Raw genomic sequence first — 21001 nt, 5'->3', positions numbered from 1 at the left:
TATTTACGGGCTCTTTTAACTACTTCAGCTTAGCATGTTACTTAGCAGTTGCATCTTTTTTTATATACTTGTACCACACAATTTTGTTTCCTTTTCAGCTCAGAGGTTTCAGCCAAGAAATAGCAGCCTAATTCTTATAAAAGTTGTCTTTAAATATTAAAATTCAGAAGACATGATTGATTTTTTTAATTGTAGGGCAAAAAGTAGGTTAGTGTTGCATTCAAAACAAAACCCTACCTTTAATATTAGACAGACCTAACTTCTTTACACCTGAAATCCAGTAATTCAATCCATCAATTCAAATGTACAAATGCCAATAGTTTAACAGATTTTGTTTCTTACACACTACTAGTAATTTATAACCTGAATCCAGAGTTTAGTCAAGTCACATTATTCAGCTGAAACTATCTACTTCCAAAATGTCAGTTTAGAATTAATTCTTCATATCCATTACCGTTTCCATCACATAAGAGAGAAATGAAAGAAACCAAGAAACCAGAGTTATTTTCCTTATGATGCTCAAAGAGCTTGCAAGATAAAAAGTGTACAAATTAGAACTGGACAAATAGGAATTAAGTGGCTATTCTGTCACACCTCATTTACAAAAAAGAAAAAAAAAAAGAAGAAAAAAAGCAAGCATCTTCAAGATTCTTTGATTAAAACATGAAACAGGCAAAATAAGCAATACTTGCAAGACATAGTTCACGGAATATCTCTTGTACAGCTCAATGGTTAATCACTTTTCTTCCAAAAGATTTTAAAATCAAGTCTGATACTTCTGCTGGTCATAAATATCAAATGGAAATTAATGAGCATTTTAAATAAAGACCTAACAATTATGTAACTATGGAAGTATCACAATATACCACATCATCCTCTGTCTTATTTCTTGTAAAAATGCATCTTTCAACAAATTAGTGAAAATTCTTAGTTAACCAGATAAACAGAAATATCTGACGAAAATTGTCACTGGCCACTCAACACCAGAAATCATCCCCAAATGAACTGAAAAACTATAGGATCACCCAGACCTGCAAGCTTCTTAAACACAGCAGAAAAACAGGAAATGGATTAATCAGATCATACCTGGATAAATTGCTTGGTTTTCACATGCCCCACGTCTCCAGCCTCTATCTGTGCTCTTGACAGTTTCTCTTCAGTTTCAGTTAGCCAGTGATTAAAGCTCTTCATGTCACTATGAAAATGTTGCCACTTTTCCAAAGATTTGTCAAACCGTCTGCAAGTATAAATGGAAATGAAATAACAATCTATTCATACTTTATGTATTGACTACTGGAAAAAAAAAGAGGGTAATGTTGGATGTCTCAGATTAAAATTGGTGTGATACTGATGGCATCACGCATTTGCATTTTTAACAGTTATATCAAACAGAAATGAGGTAGTACTTCTGAACAGTGAAATTATCATTAAGGAAATGCATCACAAATCAGTGTTTTATAAATTTTTTAATCCTTGTCAAGAAAATCCAACTTTCTTCAAAGGAATTTCTAGTTGTGTAAAGGGACCCTTTATTAAACCCTTTTTTCTATGTATGTTTCACTTTGAGTATTTGATATAGTCATGCAAAAAAAAAAAAAAACTAAACCAAAAAGTACTGAAATACCAGGATGACTGAAACAAAATCAAAATATTAAAATATAGAAGTTTGTACCATAAAAAAGTAGAGAAATACTACCATCATGTCTGCAAGTCTACAGTCTACTACATAAAGGCCCAGGTAAGCACTTCCAGCATTTTGGGAAGATCTGACCTACTTTTGTCCAGAGTGACTGATGTACCTTCTGCTTTAAGATCTGTTTGGCCTGGCCACTGGCAAATACTAAAGAAATGATATGTAGACAAAATTCTAAAGGTTTTTTTACGGATGGCCAATGTCTTAAAAACTTCAGTTATCCTATGTTTTGGATTGGTGCCGAAATGTAATCACTAATCAGAGATTAGCCAGAATGTTTTGTTAGCAGATCATCATTAAATGTTCTACTGTTGTTTAGTTTAATAATCCTCCTTTACAGGATTATAATAGGTTTTAGGGTGTACTTAAAGCATAAAAACAAAGATGCTCAATTATTTTTCTTGGAGGTAATCTGGTTCTGTATGGAAAAACTATATGATTGTTTGAATGTTAAGGCATTTAATTCACAAAATAAAACCACATTACTGTCAGGGAATACACATAATCTTTTCCATTGTACTGATGATTTTCATTTATTAGAAGAAAATATAATGATCAAACAGACTACTGACCTGATTAAAAACTGTAGTCACTCATCTAACTTATTTATTAAAATGACTGTAATCATTTATCATGCTTCTCTTAATTTATTGTTCAAAATGAGTCAAACCATAACTGAAAGGCACATTATAAGAGTTTCTTCAACTACCTTATTCTGGATTACAAGAGAAAAAAAGAATTATATTTTTAAAAAATCACCTTGAAAATAAAATTTAAATTCCATTTCTTTTGGTCCAGTATGGTCTCTCATTTTGGACACTACATGAAAGCAGTTTTCTTCCTGTTCCTCAGAAAGTGAAATTACTCTTCTCAGCATGATGAAGTTTATCAGCAGCTTGAATGCAAAATTTCAAGTGGGGGGTGATATTAGTATGACTGAATTTGCATTTCAGCACTTGCAAATTGAATCTCTCGTCACTCTACATTCTTCCCTCCTTTGCTTTGGGTAATAAGTGTTGCAAGGAGAAGAAAAGAGAAAAGTTGCAACAAGAAGATACGCCTATTTAAAGTTTAAAAACTGATGCTTTATGCTCATTATTTTGCTTATTACTTATTCTTCTGTTACTCTCAGAATAAGTGTAAACCAGTACTAAACATCAGTAAAAAACACAGGGGATTTATGGACAGGCAAAGCCACTAAAATTTTGCTCTTTCAGAGACTGAATACTTAAATACTGTCACAATGATAAGAGAAACTGCAGTTGTTGGTGCAGTGGCAGATGCTGGTCCACCTGAAATGGGGTGTGAATGTGGACATCCAGCTCACACTGTTAGGAGATACTCCCCCCAAGTACGCCTACGTGAGAGCTTCCTTTGCTAAATCTGTATTTTTCATCTGCTTACACACAGTACTACTTCAAATAGCGTTTTAAACTTTAAAAGTAAAGAGGTTTTTGTTTGTGGTGTTTTGTTTGTTTGTTTGCTTGTTTTACCATTTGCAATCCTGTTACCAGGTGGTGAGTTCAAAACCCAAAAAAGGAGAGGGCTAATAAACTACCAACGCTGAGCACCTAATCTGCTGAAGCCTTGGACAGCAGAATGCAGAAAAATCTCAAAAAAGAGCAATACTCTGAGGACTATGAAAATTCAGAAAGAGTATGCCCGCCTCAGGAACCCCCGAGCACAAAATTCGAAAGATAGGAAGGTGGTAATTACAGCCTTGTATACTCTTACCGAGGGATCCGCCCTTGTTTGCCACCAGGGACAAGTCATTCAGTAAAAATAACGCAGTGTATCCATTCACTTGTATCTTCATCTACTCAGATTCTTTCCCTTTGACAGGCATAAGCCAAAATGGTGTGGATAACAGGTGACTGTCTGATACTTGGGCAGTATATCCTTTTTGATATGTCCTCCTCTCTGTTTTTCTTTGCACATGCTCAGTAACAAGGCACAAAGAATTAGATTCTGAACCAGAATGTGTGACTTGTGTATGTTGCAAAGCACATAAGCCTTGTACTGGCACATTGCTCTGACTCTGTAAAGTAACCTTAGTCCTCTAATTTGAGTATGTTAGATTTGGCAAGCGAAAAACAACTGATTCACCAGCCTAATTTTTTCATGTGTACCGGCACCCCAGCAGGGGCCGTGTTAAGCAATGGCTTGTGGGAGAGATTTCATTTTATTATAGTATCACATAACAGATTTATTTTCCCTCTGGAGAGCAAGAAAGAAAAAAAAAAGTATACAAAGACAACTGCTGAGGCGATATGTAGCACAATTTACATTAGGTCATAAAAATATTGGCGTTTTCCTTCCCTCAAAGATTACCACTCTTCTAAACATTTGGACCTGACTTTCTGTAAGTAAAATTTAATATTCTTTGGTAGTATTGTTCATGATATTGCACAGAGATTTACAGATGCCAGTTTGGATATACTGTCAGTGGAACTCTAAACTCTCTATATCATGGAATTGAACTTGATGTTCCATGTCCCAAGACTGGTGGTTTTAAGAAGCCATGTGAAGGTGGAAGGAAAGGTCTTTGAAAACAGAAAAGTTACAAACATAAGATGGGTTACAAAAGGTTATTGGTTTGTTGTTGTAAACCAAATCTGAATTTTTTATGTATTTCAAAAAATCCTTGATACTTTGATAACATTCCTTGATAAACTAGGAAACCCACTTTTATGATACCTTCTGCTCTAGCAAAACCTCACAATCAATTGACCCATATGAAAAAGAATGCTATTTATATGCTTTCCTAAAAGTTATGATTTCTGTAATGAAAATGATTATTATACAAGATGTGCTTTATTCATCATATTGGAAAAACGTTCCATAAACTTCATTTCTATACTGTTGCTAAACAATGTACTGTAGGATTATGCTAATATTAACCTACAAATTATGCAGTTTTGTCAGCTTGATTCAGCACAATTAGCACCTTGTAAAAATACACAAAACATCAAAGTACTATAAATAATTATGTATTAGCATGTGAGAGCATTAACTTTAATACTTAAGGCCATTCTTACAGATGATAATAAAACAAGAAAACTTGTTTTAGTCAAGCAACTTCTACAATTAAATTGCTTAAAGAAACAGCTAACCCATTTTCAGAGGTTTTGATGTTTTCATTTTATTTCTCAGAATTCATGTCAAGTGCTTATATTTAATTTGCATATCCTCTCTGCATTTGGACTCAAAGTGATTATCTCATTTTAGACGCTGCTACATTGAGATCTTGGTCACAGGTAATGCTGTGGGTCCATTCTGGGACAACACTTGGCTGTTCATATTCCATTCACACCCCTGCACCCTGTCTTTCACCCAAAAAATAGCAGACGATTAGAAATAAAAAATAAACTGCAATCAAAATAATCAGAGCAGTGCCATCCATCAGTACAAAATGGAACTTCTCTCATCTTCCCAGAAAGTAGGTTCTGCAGCATTATATAAATTAAGAACATTCTACATTCCAGTTACAGTATAAATATTTTTATATCTTGAATAGTATTGATTGTATTTTTCTTCTTGCCCTGGTACTGATCTCAATCCCTGTATCAAAGACAATGACTTTGAATTGGCTATGAAAAAGCAGAATCCTGTCAGTCATTGTTGGTTTTTAGGCATTGAAATTATTTTTTATGAAGGATGAGAGAGCAATAAACTTAATAACCATTTACAATAAATAGTTATGCAGAAAATCCATTGGATTCTAATGGATGCTGTGCATCAACAGTGTAAATAGAAACATTCCATATAACTTATAAAACATTCTTCTTCTACATTAAATATGACTATTTACTATGCATATGAATTTGAACATCAGAATTCCAGTTCTTTTTTTTCCTAAGAAGTTTTCACTCATCAGAACAGAGATACAATGATATATTGTAGAGAACTTTGCCTAGGCACCTGGATTAAAAGTAGGGAACAACTTCCCTGGAGAAAATAAAGAAATACTTAATTAATTGTGACCCAGGTGAAAAAGTAGCATATTTTGCAACTCTCTTATATACAAAAATTATTAATGCAGTTGGTAATAAAACTACAAATGTCATAGTTTTCCAAAGTGTAACTGTCAAAAGCTGCCATGATAAGAAATCCCCCAATCAAACATTTTGTATGGAATGAACAGTGGCTCAATTTTATGGAAATCCCAACTAGTATTTTTGCATGCATGTAAAGGGTGTACACACATTTCATCCCCAGGATGGGAGACTGTGTTCAGTGCACTTTTAGATAGAATTCTCCTATGTGTTATTATTATCCACCCTATTGTAGCATCCATCTGATAAAATGAAGCAAAAAATCACATTCATTTCTGACTGACTGTCAGGGTGATGTTCTTCCCACACCCCAAGGGGTCTGTCTGTCCTCCCTAAGGCCAACTCTGAAGTGACACAGTAGCATCAGGCTTTGGTGACCTGTCATCAGGCAAATGGGGAGAAATGATTGTGAGAAACCTCACCTGCGGTTTCTGCTCAGGGCCTCAGGGCCATATTTAAACTCAGACCATGACCTGGGCTTATCTGTAGGTCTGTCCATGGCACACCCTGCTCACTGTAGGCATAGTGGGACATCTAGGAGAGGTCTCTGCCTGCAGCTGCTCACCCCAGCCTCGCTGAACCCTGACACTCTCAAACAGCCTTTCTGCACAGCTCCAGTGCCCTCCGGAGTTCACCAGAGCCTGAAGCCTCAAATAGCCTGTCTGCTGCTGTTTAAACAACACACTAACCAATATTTCCACTGTCCTTCAACATCCCAGCACCTATGACTACAGGATGGCCGCTGGGGGGTGGGGCAGTCAGCACAGAGGACACAGCTGTGTCCTAGCAAGAGGTGTTAGACTGCCTGCACTGCCCAGCTGCACCCCCATCCCAACAACCAAGCACTCATTAACCACTGCAGGGCATTGGAGAGGCTCCTGGAGAGAGCCCCTTCCAGATGGGTTTCATCTGAACTGAATCCAATTCACTTTTTGGCATGAGAGCACAGCAGGTGACCCCAAATCAAACTGACAATAATCATGGACATATTCTAAGTCAGCATCACATTTGGACTCACAGGTTCTGCTGCAGTTCAGATACAGTCTGGGACAAGACTCAACAATAGTTTCTACAACCTGGTCACAGAAATAGGTGCAAGACCCATAATTATAGAGAGCTGGCAAGTCATATCTAGTTGGGGGAAATCAGTTCTCAGGAATTCCCCACATTACCACCATAACTGAAAAAGGACAAATTCATTTTGGTGAATTTGTGGCACAGAATATAAGTATGTGTAATGCAATATTGAAAGTATATATTACAGGATGTCCCCTCAGTATTCCCCTGTAATTACTCTGAAGTGCTTAAATCCTATGATTTCCAATGACAGAGTTCTTAGTTCAACCTGTAATAATATGTTTTATCCTCCAAAATTGCCCTGTTCAAGTCTCAAAATTCCCCTACAATGGTGGCTTTAGAGCAGGAGGAATAGCAGAAAACTGATGACACCAGTTAATGCTGGCTGTTGACTCCCTGAGCCTGAAAGATGTTATTTATCCTGTTTAAGGTGTGGTAGATGTGTACAGAATATACTTATATATTACTATTATATTACAGTACACACTAGAAAATGAGACTTCCTCGTTTCACTGAAAATCATAATAATAACAGAGCATTTAGCATTGTCTTCTTAAAATACTGATGTCTACATTTCAGTAGTTTTGGAGTTTTTTATCTTTTACAGATTTTCAGTCAGTTAAAAGCCTTTTTAAGAGGTATTTGGGGTTTTCTTTCAGACTTTTTTTTTAAAGTTTACAATAAAATTTCATCTAAAGTATCTTTTCCCTTTAATTTTGAAAATTCATTTGAGATTAGAAACTTAGGCCCAGGTAACAGTTACTAGGTCTTAGTGCAGTATATAGTAAACAGCTCTGTTTCTCTGAAACTAAAATGTTGATGAAACAGAAATTCTAGGAATGGAAAAGCAGGGAAAACTGTGTTAGTAGTACAGCATGCAACATACTGCTAAAAGAAGAAAATATTTCTGAGTCATAAAGATCTTGTTTAGATAAAATGGTTTACAGTATCTTTTCTGTCTTTAACAAAAAATATCCTAAATAATTTTGATGCCCATTAGTACAATAGAAACAAAAATCTGCACTATATTCAGAAAGGATATTTTCCAGTACCATTAAAATTTCACTTTTGGAGTGCTGGCATTTGAAAATTTGCTTTTTACCTTTGACTATCTGGTCCTTTTAATCTTCTTTTACAGTGAATGTAGAGAACAAATAATATCAATATCTAAATTCAGATATAGATGTTATAGTGCTATATACAGGTATACTGACACGACAAGGGCTTGCGTATTCACTGATTCCCTTGATACTAACAACGTTTCACTGTTAGCAATACCCAAAACAAACATTCACATTTCTTCCCCGTCTATGAATGTGGTGTAGAAAGGACAAAGTGAATCATGTTCCTCCAGTATGTTTGTTTAGCCCAACAGTTTTTTGTTCCAAAGGAGTCCAGACACATGAAAACTCCTGTCACCACACTTGCTTGTAGAGCACAAATTAAGAGTATTGTAACATGCTGCCTTTGGAAGTTAGAGAGGAATGAGTCACACAACCTGAAAATCTAATATGCTGATGCAAAATCTGGAGACCAAAGACTATCTGCCCACTGACTGGCTGAGTACATTTCCATGCAAGAAAAGATATATCTAGATCTAGTTGGTTACTGAAGACAAATGAATGACAAGAAGGTTCAAGTCTTTACTATGGTATAGAAATAATGATAGATAGTGGAACTGGTTTTTAAGCACTTTTAAACACGGTGTTTGGGCTGTCTGATGTCGTACCAGCATGCAAATGCGGGTAGTCAGCAATGCAAGTTTTTGCTACCACTTGATTCAACTCAGGAAAGTTCATAATGACTGGATGATTCATAATGACTCCGCTAAAGGAGTAAGTAGATTCTTTCAGCAGTGGAAATACTTCTATATTTTCTAGATAAATACTTGATTCGTATAAATTTAATTAATGATATTTGGTTAATTTTCATCTAGTCACTAAAGCATAACCTTGCTAAAATACATGTGTTTGTTGGTTTGGTAGGGGGTTTTTTGTTTGCTGGGGATTTTTTGTGTTTTTGGGGAGAGGGAAGAGCTGGGGAGGGAAGCTTCAAGAAAACCACTATGAGTTCTGGAGGCAACTCTCAGAAGCATAACTGTAGCTGTCCAGTACAGAGGAGGTTTAGATTAGATATTAGGATAAGGTTCTTCATCCAGAGGTAGCTGAGTATTGAAGCAGGCTCCCCAGGGAAGTGATCACAGCACCAAGCCTAACAGAGTTCAAGAAACATTTGGGCAATGCTCTTGGACACATGGGGTGTCTTGTGTGGGACTAGGGGTTGTACTCAGTGATCCTTTTGTGTCCCTTCCAACTCAGTATATCCTCTGATTCTAAGTCTACTAAAGAATCCAAAACATATCATCCTATCTGTTGCTCACTGATCTCAAAGAATAAAATATGTGTGAAGCAAGCTCAAATTATGCAAGCAAGTTATTAATTAAAAAAAATTGTTACTGAGGTGATGATAGAGACCAGCTCTGTACAGTGTAACATGGTCAGATACTGCTGCAAAGGCCTTCATAAATCTTTCTAAGTGGCAGAGTGTCTGCATTCCACATCCTATTCTTCAGTAACCAGGAGGAAAAAAGCAGAATATAATTCAAACAGACTCTAAGGTTATGCAGATTAAGACTGTAACAAGTAAGTTTAAAGCAGTTTCTGTTTTCAGTTATCTCCTACCTGAAATGACTTTATTTATTTATTTTTTTTTTGTTTTAGAACACAGAAACTAAACAGAAATCTAGTCTTTGGGGACCACAGCAGCACAGCTAGAATCAATAGAAGCTGACCAGACATAGCCTGCTTATCAGAGAAAAGAAGCTCACATTTTATGAGGCTCTGATCTTTCGTATAGTCCATAAGTCAGTCCCACTGGACAGTAAGAGTTATTCACAAAAGATCTGAAACAGAACTTAAAAATAAGCTTAATTTAAAATTGACTGGTTCAGATTAACATTCTTTATTCACTCACAGTAAAGAAAGTAATTAGTAGAAAATATGTGTATTTAGATTAGCAGTGTTTAAATTAATAATAACAACATTATAAGTTTGTTTACTTTTTCATTTAAAGTTTGTATTGAGATATTAGAGCTCTGTTTAATAACATAATTAACATGTTCCATTTTCCTCTGATTTGAGCACAATAACTTTTACTTTCTTGGACAACAATGTGCAATTATGATCCCAAAAAATTATAGCAAGATTACAGGCATAAGAAATTATGAAGAGAAAAAGATGAGATTTCTAAGCAGTTATAATTACCTTCTACTTACTAAGTGTCCCAGCTAGAGATATTTTTAGTTAATACCTGTTAATTGAACTGTCAGCTATATTAAAAGAGACTTGATTAAAATGTCCATACTTTACTATTGCTACTGTGACCTAACTATTTCATAAGGCATATTTTACTTTTTTGTAGATAAACTAACCAAAGAAACATGATGCATAAAGCTCTAAAGAATATTTGTGGTGAACATTTCACTAAGTGGAGTTTTCATAACTCATATTTTGATGTTTTAGAGAGACACACTTTGGTATGAAAATTCACAACCATAAATTTTCTCAGTACTAAATCAAAGCAGAGAGCTTTGGGTGTTTTATTAACATAAAGAGTTGGTAAGCACGATGGAGCTGCCCCTCTTTTAAACATGGGCACATGGTCATGTTAGTTGGCACATACTGACTTTGTAGGTGTGATCACAGCAATAAGAGTATAGGGGTCTTTATCACCGCATTGTGTCATACAGAAAGTTTAATCAGGCGCTATGAAGGATTAAATCCATGAACATTTTTTTGAATTATGTACATCTGGCCCATTTATTTCTACAGAGGCAGCCTCTGGAGACTATAGATTTTTGTGTTATAAAAAAGCCCTGAGAATTCTTTTGAGGAAAATTATCCAGGATACACTGCAAGAATTTTAAATGTTATGGAACATGGGCTTCTGCTGAATTTAACATAGATCTTTTAATTTGCTGATAAAATCAAGGAGTTTGGAATTCGGAAATAAATCTTCCAAACAGGTTCTGCACTTTTTCTCAAAGCAAGACAAATAGATAGTTTGGACTGTTGGCAACATTTACTGTTTCATTAAATTTACAGAAAAGAAAATTGAAGCAGGAAAGAATCCTGTGGAAGGCTGAGAGCAACACATAGGAGAAAAATGGGTAAGGTTTGTGCTAGAATAATATAAATTTCTTTCTATACTGATCCTCTGTTAAAGGGAAGTATGTCATCTATGATTACAAATATTTAGCACAATGAACAATCCAGTTTTCACAGGAAAAAGATGAAACGTTCTTAAGAGCAATAAGGTACAACTAAGAAGTGTGGGTTTACAACAGGGACTGAGGAGGTTTTAATTCCCCTGCCCTTATTAACCAGTGGCTGGTATCTCAGGGATTTCCAGCCTAGCAACACATTTTTTTCTCCAGCTCTTCAGGTATGCCAGATGCATGAGTTACAGAGAAATGGCAGTTTAGGTAGGAACCAAAAGGAAATGCCAATGTCTCCCTGAAAGACAACCTGGCATTCCAATCCCATTCATGGTACATGACCTACCATGCCTGGAAGAAAATCATTACAGTTCCTAACACTGCTTGGACAAATAGACAATAGTTTTAAAATACCATTACATTTTTCTTAGAGCTTGCAGAACTGCAGTTCTATGGTACAAAATTACTTATTAGTAGGAAATAGCACTGAATCAGATTTTCACAAAAAGATTTTGAGATTCCCCCTGCTTTGTCCCCAGCACTAAAGTAAGTCTTGAAAATCCCTTCTTGCTTACCAGAGTAACCAGCTAACTGCAATGGATACTCCTGCAATTGGTTCTCCACGGATACTTTATCCCCTTCCTTCTGTAACTAGGAAACACAAGGTGATAGTCCCCAGAGGATAAAAGCAATGACAGCAAAGAAGCTCTTTAAGCTTAAGCAACTTTCCCTTTCCAAGAGGCAGAGGGCTGTACAGTCCATTTATAAGGTGACAGTCAGTTTGATTTTTCCAAAAAAAAACTCCTTAAAGTAGTTTTAAAAAGGCTTCAAGTCTTCTGCTGGTTCATGGAGATAAATACAGCTTTCTCCCATTCAACTAATCTCTTCCAGATCGCTATGGCAAGAGACATGCTAAGTTGTTTAACTAGGGAAAAACAGTTGGTTTTGACCAAGCTGTTGTAAGCTATTTTTGTAGTTCTGATTATGTCAAGTCCCAGGTGAATCTGGTGACTGTCATAAGAACGTTCCAGCACCAGCAAAGAACAGTACTGGTCCTAATGGGGCTTCTGCAGTATAGCATTTGTACAGAATGGACTGAAACTATTATGAAAGTGGTGAACAACTGTAGAAGAAAGAAAGCGCTGACTATGCACATCACGCTCTGTAAACACAGATAAAAATACTGCAGTCACCCCAAGATCTGTCTTTATATTTCATAGAGGAATCTTACTTTCATTGTTCCTTTAACAACAGATGGTCAAATAAGTAAATTGAGATTTTTAAAAAATCATGTTTAAAATTCAAAAGTTATAGCTTTACCTACTTTAAAAAGTCAAGCAGGTGTTTAGCTTACTTGAAATTAGTCAGAAAGAAAACAAGCTGCTCATTTATAGACATATGCATACAAAAGAAAGCAAAGGAGATGAAAGCTAGAAGGAATCCTGCTGCTTTCTGTGCTAGCCAGAAAAAAAAAAGCTTAATAAAACAAGCTGCTGTAGAATAAAACAATCTTTCTTATTTTTGGACATTACCCTGAGGGAAAAGCTTTGACACAGCAGCAAAGTCTACTTACCTATGCTTTGCTTCCCTTACATGGCAAACATCTCAAGGTTCCACTTCAGGGGGTTTTACTAGATGGAATTACATCCTTGTATTACAAGGCTCTGTAATTAATTTATTCTACTTACTATAAATATGTCTCAGTAGAAAACTGGATGACAGAAGGAGCTGCATATTACTAGAAATCAAATACAACGCACCATTTGTATTAGTTACAATATCAGGAGCATTAAAACGAGAATCCCTTAAAATCATATTTAATCCTAATTGTTAGATTCTTCATTGTCACAAGAAAAATCTTCTTAACATCGTCTATGTAACTTCTAATAAGTTTTTTCTAATAGCAATTTAATTCAACAGCCACCTCCTTAGCACAGTTTAGCTGTGTATGTGCAATATATATGTGTACACTTGTCTGTATATATACATAAAAGCTTTATTTCAATTTTTCAGTCTTTGCCTGGTATATACTGATGGCTTCAGTGTATAATTTACATTTCAAAACATATTTCAAATACAAAAATGCTGACTAGAGAAAGTGTTTAAAATTCAAGGATTATCACATCACTGTATCCAAGATTTCTTATGCTTTCTATCAATGAATGGAAAAAACAGTTATGTAGTAAGAGTCCAGTATTAAAACTCAGACTTCCTACTCAGAATATGTGTGTTCCTCTGCAGTGGTAACATCATAACTTTTTAAAACTCAAACAGTACTAATGTCAAGCTTAACTGCAAAAGATTTGTGCAGATGAAGGGCAAGATTAAATCTATTTACCACTGTCACAGCTGAGCTGTCTGGGTGCTGGTTTATGCCCAGGGTGCACATACACTTCATGGACACCTTTGCTCATAGAGAAACAGCCCACCTGAAGGAGCTCTGCTGTTCTCCAGGCAGTTGGCTGGATCAGGTGCTATGTAACTGGGTAACAGATAAAGATTTGGGAAAGTTGTAAAATTAAACCAAATCTAGTAAAGCTTTTCCAAATTCACTTGCCTAATCATAGTTTTCATGGCTTTAATGCTTGAGGCTGCAGTCACCCTCCATCAGGAGGGGATGAAGGGGCTGTCAGTATCAAGGGGAAGCTGCCATGGGCCACTCTGCTTCATATCTTGGTTGCTAATTTCAGAAATCTGAAAACTGTCATTAGATCTTCATTCTCATCTATCTGTTTGGCAAATACAAAGTAGAACTTTGTCCTTCTCTCCTTTAGCAAAGGTAGGAGTAGGGTGAGCAGTCTTTAACCTTCAGGTCACATTTAGCTCACTAGATTGGAAGAATTTTTATACTTAGTCTCCTTACAAACATTGCTGACAACAGCAGAATGAATACTGCTTGGTAATTTTAGAAATACCAAATGTCTAAAGTAACTATGCATTAATGACAGTGGTCTATTATTTACTCATCCTTCTCATTTATTAGGACCAAGGCAGAGTATAACAAAGCTGTCCTCCTAGCTATTGCTGTTCCTTCTCTATAAACAGATAAGTAATCTGGAGCACCTTATCAGCTTGGCGTCCTTCAAAAGTGCAAAGCAAAGAACCTGCTGTCATTTAGCCTAACTGGCAAGAAACCTTGATTGCATCCCAGGATCTACATCAGTGATAGTAATGAAAGAGTATCAAAAAAAGAAAACGAAAATGGAGGAACCGAATGAGCCTAGCTGTCTGGCCATCTTGTGCAAGACAGTATTGTTGTTTTGAAGTTACAAAGAGGAGAGAGAAAATTTTAGAGAGTTAAAACTGTCAGATTTTGTTGAAACTTCTGCTATATAATACACTGTTTAGTAACCAGACAATTCAAAGTTAAGGTAGAGAAAAATCATTGTATGCACTTTAATCAAAGTTGCAAGTTTATATGATATAAAAATCTTAGATAATGGTAAGTCCTAGAAAGCTGCAAGTTGTTCATAGATAACTTCCCACTACAACCTCCTCCTACTCTATTCATGGGCATAACATATGTGTAGCAGCACACGCATCTCAGAACTCAACTGTGTAGTAATCTTCACAAAAAAATGTGCACCTCCTCTGTCTCTGTCAGAATCTTAAAGAGTGGAGAGGCTACACGTAGCATGCTCCCAGAGCCACCAGTTATCTGGTACAGCACAAAGGGCTAGCTGAGTCAAGAATGCTGTTCTCATCTTCAGTCTCACCTTCTTCCATTTAAGCACAGGGAGAGATCAAAGACAATTTACTGAGACACCCCCAAAATGCTCATATATCATTTCTGCTCTATCTTAGCATATTCTACAATGCTCAAATGATGTAAAGAATGTTCTGTGTTACTGTTGCAACATTTCTAGAAGCTACTCTCACTGCTATCTATTCCACCTTTCCCTGCAATGATGCCACTAGCTTCCTTGCTTTAGCTACTTTGGAGGGCTGTGACTAGACTATTAACAGTAACGAGTTACTGAAGTAATCTGAGTTGGTGAAGAAAAAGGATACGGCAACTGTGATTAGTTCCTACTTGTCTTTCACCAGACAAGATGCTACATCTTTGTCAAATTCATGTCTGCAGTGAGTATCATGGACTTGATTTCAAAAACTAAGCATCTGTAACTTCTGCTGACTTCTGCTATAACAGTAGATGACAGCTCTGAAAAAGATGTTTAATAAAAATGATGAATCCAGCTGGGAATTGACTTGGAGACACAAGTTGACTGAGAAGTATCTTTCTATAAATGTTTTCATAAAAGATTGTTCGTTATTGCTCTACAGACCATAAGCTGAAATAAAAGCTTGTTGCAAAATTATGTCTGTCTCTTTCAGGAGTCATGAGTTTCAGTGCTCTTTCCCTATTTTTCATCTTTCCTTTAGTAGTGCAAATCCACTGAAAGCAGTGGAGCTGCTTCTGACTTACAGTGTCATAAGAAAGAGAAGAATCAGCATTAGAATACAGGAGGCAAATGGTTACAGAGCCCTTGTGTTTACTTGCCGTGGAGCTATAGATCTCTTTGTCTGGAATGGACAATTGCCCTCCTATATTTACAAAGGAAATAGACAAAGTATATAGGTATTGTTTACAAATCTAACTACATTTTCAGAATTGATTGGAGAAATGATGCCAAAACAACAATCATGAACAGCTCAGTATTTGCTAGTATGACCATACTTCATGGGTACTTTCATGCAGATATCTTGGAAATAAGCTCTTCCCTGCTACAGGACGTAGAAGATGACATGGGTTTATAGGATGCATAAAGACTTGGGGAACTGACCAAATGACTGGGCATCCAAAGCGGAAAGAAGAAATGCACTAGAACTGGCATTGCTTTAGTGCCAGAGGATTTAAAGATAGTGAAGAGAATTGTTGGTCTGTTTAGTGCACTGCAGGGACAAAGACACTCTCATGGTTATTGGAGGAATTTATTTCTAGACTTTCAGACTCCCACAGTGTCTACTAAAGACTGTCAATTCAAAAATGCATCCACATTTCCTCCTTTCCCTTTACTGGCAAACTACAGTGCTTGTCATTAATCACCCTGACAATACAAAAATTCAACATTACTCTGCTAAGTATTTCCATGCTTTCTGATTTTTCACTCATCTACCACGTTGTCACACACAGACAAGGTACACAGTTGTGTGCAGTGCAAAGGGAAAAAAAGAAAAATGCTTCAAGGAATCGTGATTGAAATGTGTTTGAGCCTGCAATATCTGTATTGGAGGTTTAAGTTTTTTAACTTCATTTCCTTCCTTGATTATATTATTGACTTGATTAGTATAATGACTCTTAAAAATAATATTCATTGTAAGTTGCTAGACAGTCTTTCATCTGTTAGGAAAACCAGGAATACTTTGTTCCACAATATAAAACACTTAGTGATAAATTCTTAATCCCACCAGTTCTACACTGAAATCAGGGGGGAAAATAGAAATAAACGAGAAAGGATGGAAGAGCCTTAAAAAGCCCAGAGCAAACGACTCCTGGAACAGTAGGTAGGTGTCTGTGCTACATTTTTGCAGTACATGAAGACCTGTGAGTCTGAGAGCAAACGAGCAACTCCGTGATTCCGCAGATTTACATTTCATCTCAGTTTCCAGCTGGTCAGAGGGCATTTTGTACCCTGACAGAAACGACAAAATGCGGCGGAAAGCCGTAAAAAGGAATTTTCGCTCCAGTCGGTCCGGCGCAGCACCGGGAGCACTTTCACTACAAAGCCGCCCCCTCGCGGGGGCTCCGGGCCCGGCACCGGGAGAGCGGCAGGGAAGAGAGAGGGAAAAAAAAAAAAAAAAAAGGGAAAATAAATAAATAAATTAAAAATCCCTAAAAACCCGTAAGTGAAGACTTCAGTCTTTTCTGAAGCAGGGCATAATCCACGACACACAGGATAACAGGTCGATACTTTCCCTACTCGCTAAAATGCAAATAATTTCCAAACACTCCGGTGTTTCTAACATCTGTCACAGTTTCTCACTCAGCCCCTCTGTGTGTTCAGAAAGACGGCACTTGAGGGAAATGGTGCTCTTGAGGGTACAAGGTTAGGATGTAATTGGAAAATCAGAATATTTGCATCTGACCTTTAAAAAAAAAGCATCTGATTATCACAGCTCTTCCTGTCTTAATTATAAACTAACAATGATATATTTTTGTAGGATGTTGTGAGTTGATTTAGCCAGATTTGTGAGGGAATCTAAATAAGAGGCTAATGGGACTAGGTACGGAATTAGGAACTATTTAATAGTTCAGACGGATTCTATTACTGCCTATGATCTCTTTACATGTCATCATTAATAACATAATATCTGAGTAGAAATGTCTTGGGCTACACAGCCAGAAAACACTTCTGAAGGTTTTGTTGGAGAGTAGTCAGGAGGGAATCTCATGGATCATGGGAGAGCAATGTGTCTTGACTGGCTCTACAATACCACAACTTAAAACTTGAATTGCAGAATGTCTACCATTTAAGAAGACATAATATGTGCAACCTTAAGGAAGGGTAGAGTTTGGCCTTGAAAAACCAAAATACTCAACACCTGTCAATAACTTTTAGAAAAATCTGTTATGTGGCAAAACCTGCAAATTAATTCAATTTTGATTATTTCTGAATTCTACACAGAAAGCAATTATTACTACTGTGGTTTACATCCTGTAAGACTATATGAAGCCTGTATTAAACACTGAAACATGTTAACAGATATTTCAGCAAACATTTATAATTAAATAAATAAACATGTTTTTCAGCCCTACACTGTTAATCTCCCAAGTTAATGGTTTCAGACTTCTTACTGCTTCAGAATGCAATGATGATTCTGGAAATTGAGATTTACTATTTTTGTCGACAACATCCTATTTTAAGACATATTTTTTTTAAATCAAGATGACAAATTTATCATATTGAAAACTTTGAAAGCACCTTGATTTTGGCATACAATTCTGAGATAATGGATGAAGTCTATGGACTGACTAAATACTAAATACACAAATCCTAGTCATCTGAATTCTTTAAAATGTTCTTATGTCTGAACAGCTATTAAAACTATGAGCTTACATTGTTGGGCTTTTTTTCTTCTTTTTCTTCTTTTGTCTGAGAACAGAAACATTTCTTTCTACTTTGGGGACTATATGACTGAAATTGTTGATTTTATGGTTGTTCAAAGAGTATTTAAAATATTCTTCAGATACATCTTCCTTATATTTTGCTTTTCATTAACTATGCTAGCAGACAAAACATAAAATTACTGATAACCTATTCTGTTCTTCACTATATTTGCTCACATTTTCATAGACAATTCAGTTTAACATTTTCAAATCACTTCTTAGTCCACATGAATTCATTGTTAAAGGATGCAAGATTATAATGAGATACATATTGATGAACTCATAGGACCCGACACTTCTCATATATGTATTTCTGGGTGTGTATGTGTAACTCACTCAAAATAATACTGTTGAAACACAATGCATAAATTCAGTTCCAGTAGTGAAGATCATTGCAGAAAACAAAAGGGAATAGAGAAAAAGAAAACTCTCCCCCTGTCGGTTGGGAAGTAGCAAAAGTCTCTCTTTGCTTAGGCTGACATTAAGCAACTGCTTAAACATATGTTTAATTTTAAGCCAATGAGGCCAGTTTTATGTCTGGAAGTTTCACTTCAAGCCCTCTAGGGTGAGCCAGTAGACTAAACGCTGCATTGCAGCTGAAGCACATGAGATGCGTTCCTTGAGCACATCTTCCGAATTTGTTTAATCCAGCAGGAATCCAGTTCAGATGCTCCTCCCCTCCCAGCAGGAATCAAATCATGCTGGAGACAATCAGAAGACCAGTGCTGAAAGTTCAGGTCTGAACAAAGGGAGTAATGTGTCTCATGCACCAATTAGAGGCCTCCTTTTGCCCAGGAAAGACCTCCCTAGCAATGAGTGCTCTAAAGCCCTGTACCTCAAGACTAAGCTCTCAAAACCACTTAGAGAGCTAAGCTTTAAGGCACCCGAGAGCTATGCACATATATGTTTTATATGGAACCACTAAACTTCCAGTTCTGCAGAATAAAGTGCTATATCTGTCAATGAAATCTGGACCACAAGCTTTATAAAGTTCCTTTACTCTTCTCAAAATGGTTCCAAATACAATGTAAATATCTCTCAATCTGAGAGCAAAATTATAATGGAGTGACTAAAAGCAATTTCATATATGCATACAACCACACACACAAAAGATATTTGTACAGAGATTCAATTTATAACAATATATGTTATACTTAGGAAGGCAAATTTATGGCTAGGAAAAGCTGTTTTGCAGCTGGACATAGCACCTTACAGTAATAGTTAATGAAAACAGTAGAAGGAAGTCCTTTGCTTAACGGTAATAAATGAAAATCAAATAGTATCACTTTTAGAATTTTATTAACTAGATCTGACGATAAAGAGCTTGCATGTTTAAAAGAAACACTGTGAGTAAAATAATGAGGGATTAGACTTAGAAAACATTTCTGAAAATCTGCATGGTTAGAAACGGCATTCATGGGTTTTGGGTTGTTGAGAAGCAGGTGCTTGCTTTTCTGCAACTTTTTAAATCTTTAAAGGTTCAAGAAATCCAAGCCCTTTGCTAAATAAGGTGGACAGACACTTCAGGACCACAGAACAATAGCTTCTGATTATTAACATATTCCAGAGGTCTATATCAAGTAGATCCTAGACAGAGACTGCAGGAAACCTTATAGATGAATGCATGAGACTTCAGATGTCTTAAAAGAAGAATACTTATATCAGAAGGTCCTGATTTCTTTGCAGAATTTTCCACCAGATGCAGTACCTCCTACCATGTCAAATGCTTTTTCTTCAAGAGTATGACATCAGAGTTCCCTAAAAATAGAACTGCATAATGTCTGAAAAAGATAATGAGCCTATAACAAAGGGAGAAGTACTAGCAGGGTGGCCCTGCCCTTTGCACTTACAGGCAAGAAGAAGTCTTAGAAGAAGATGATAGACAAGCTGAGAATTATGTCACAGAACTCAACCCATACAAATCTCTGCCTCCAGCTAGGCTGCATCTCAGGACTCTGAGACAGCAAAGGTGTCACAGCCCAGCATGACATTTACTTCCTAGGCTGTAAATTCAGATTGCCAGCTCATATCTAATTTTTCATCTACCAAAATCCCAAAGTCCTCCACAGGGTTGCTCTCAAGTCATCCATCACCCATCACGGTAGAATCAGTGAAAAAATCAACATAATTACAGAGCTGCCATTCAGAGGGAGCTAGATAGGCTGGAAGGTTGAGGCAACAGAAGTCCTATTAAATTCATCAAGAGCAAATGTTAAGTCCAGCACCTGGGATGGAAGAACCTCTTGCAACAATGCAGTTTGGAAACTGGTTGTCTCGTAAGCAGCTCTGAAAAAAGGTTCTAGAGTCCTGTAGGCAGCAAGTGGGACATGAGACATGGGGGTGTCTTGTTAGCAAGGATGACCAAGTATGTCCTGGGCTGTATTTGCAGCAGCACAACGAGCAGACAGAGAGAATATATTAGCCCTCCACACTCAGGTCTCATTAGGTCACATCTATAATAGTGTCCAATTTTGGGCCTGTACATACAAGACTGTAATGAACTGGATGGAGTGAGCTCAGCAGGTCTCACTCCAAGTCATGGGCCTGAGAAACTTGTTCTGTGAGGAAAAGCTTAGGGAACAGGGTGAAGAGATAGCTTAGATGAACCCAAGAACAGCTCTCCAACATCTATGAAGAGGTCATTGAGAAGATGCAATCAGACTCTTCCCAGGGGTACGTGGTGTGAGGATGAAAGTCAACAGGCATAAAGGGAAATGAGAGGTTTTGACTAGGTATAAGGAAAAAAAAAAATCATCATGAGGACAGACAAGCTTTGGAAGAGATTCCCAAGAGGTTCTGCAGTCTCTAGTGTTGGAGGTCTTTAAGAATTAAGGCTAAAGTCTTGAGTAACC

General features: G+C 36.7%; 1 protein-coding gene across 10 annotated transcripts in view; it reads right to left on the bottom strand.

Annotated features, from left to right (window-relative positions):
- Positions 1-21001, bottom strand: part of DMD (dystrophin) — a 996724-nt gene that overhangs the window by 545874 nt on the left and 429849 nt on the right. For all 10 annotated transcript variants that reach the window (XM_027888128.1, XM_027889056.1, XM_027888040.1 and 7 more), the window contains one exon: positions 1087-1237. In XM_027888128.1, coding sequence (XP_027743929.1) covers positions 1087-1237 — 151 coding nt within the window. The remainder of the gene's footprint in view (positions 1-1086; positions 1238-21001) is intronic.

Source organism: Empidonax traillii, unplaced genomic scaffold, assembly GCF_003031625.1.
Source record: "Empidonax traillii isolate 1590-97213 ecotype Southwest subspecies unplaced genomic scaffold, ASM303162v1 scaffold1:size7828297, whole genome shotgun sequence".
In the NCBI taxonomy this organism is placed as follows: Eukaryota; Metazoa; Chordata; class Aves; order Passeriformes; family Tyrannidae; genus Empidonax; species Empidonax traillii.
The sequence above is the reverse complement of the archived record's forward strand: the minus strand, read 5'-3'. Positions and strand labels throughout refer to the sequence as shown.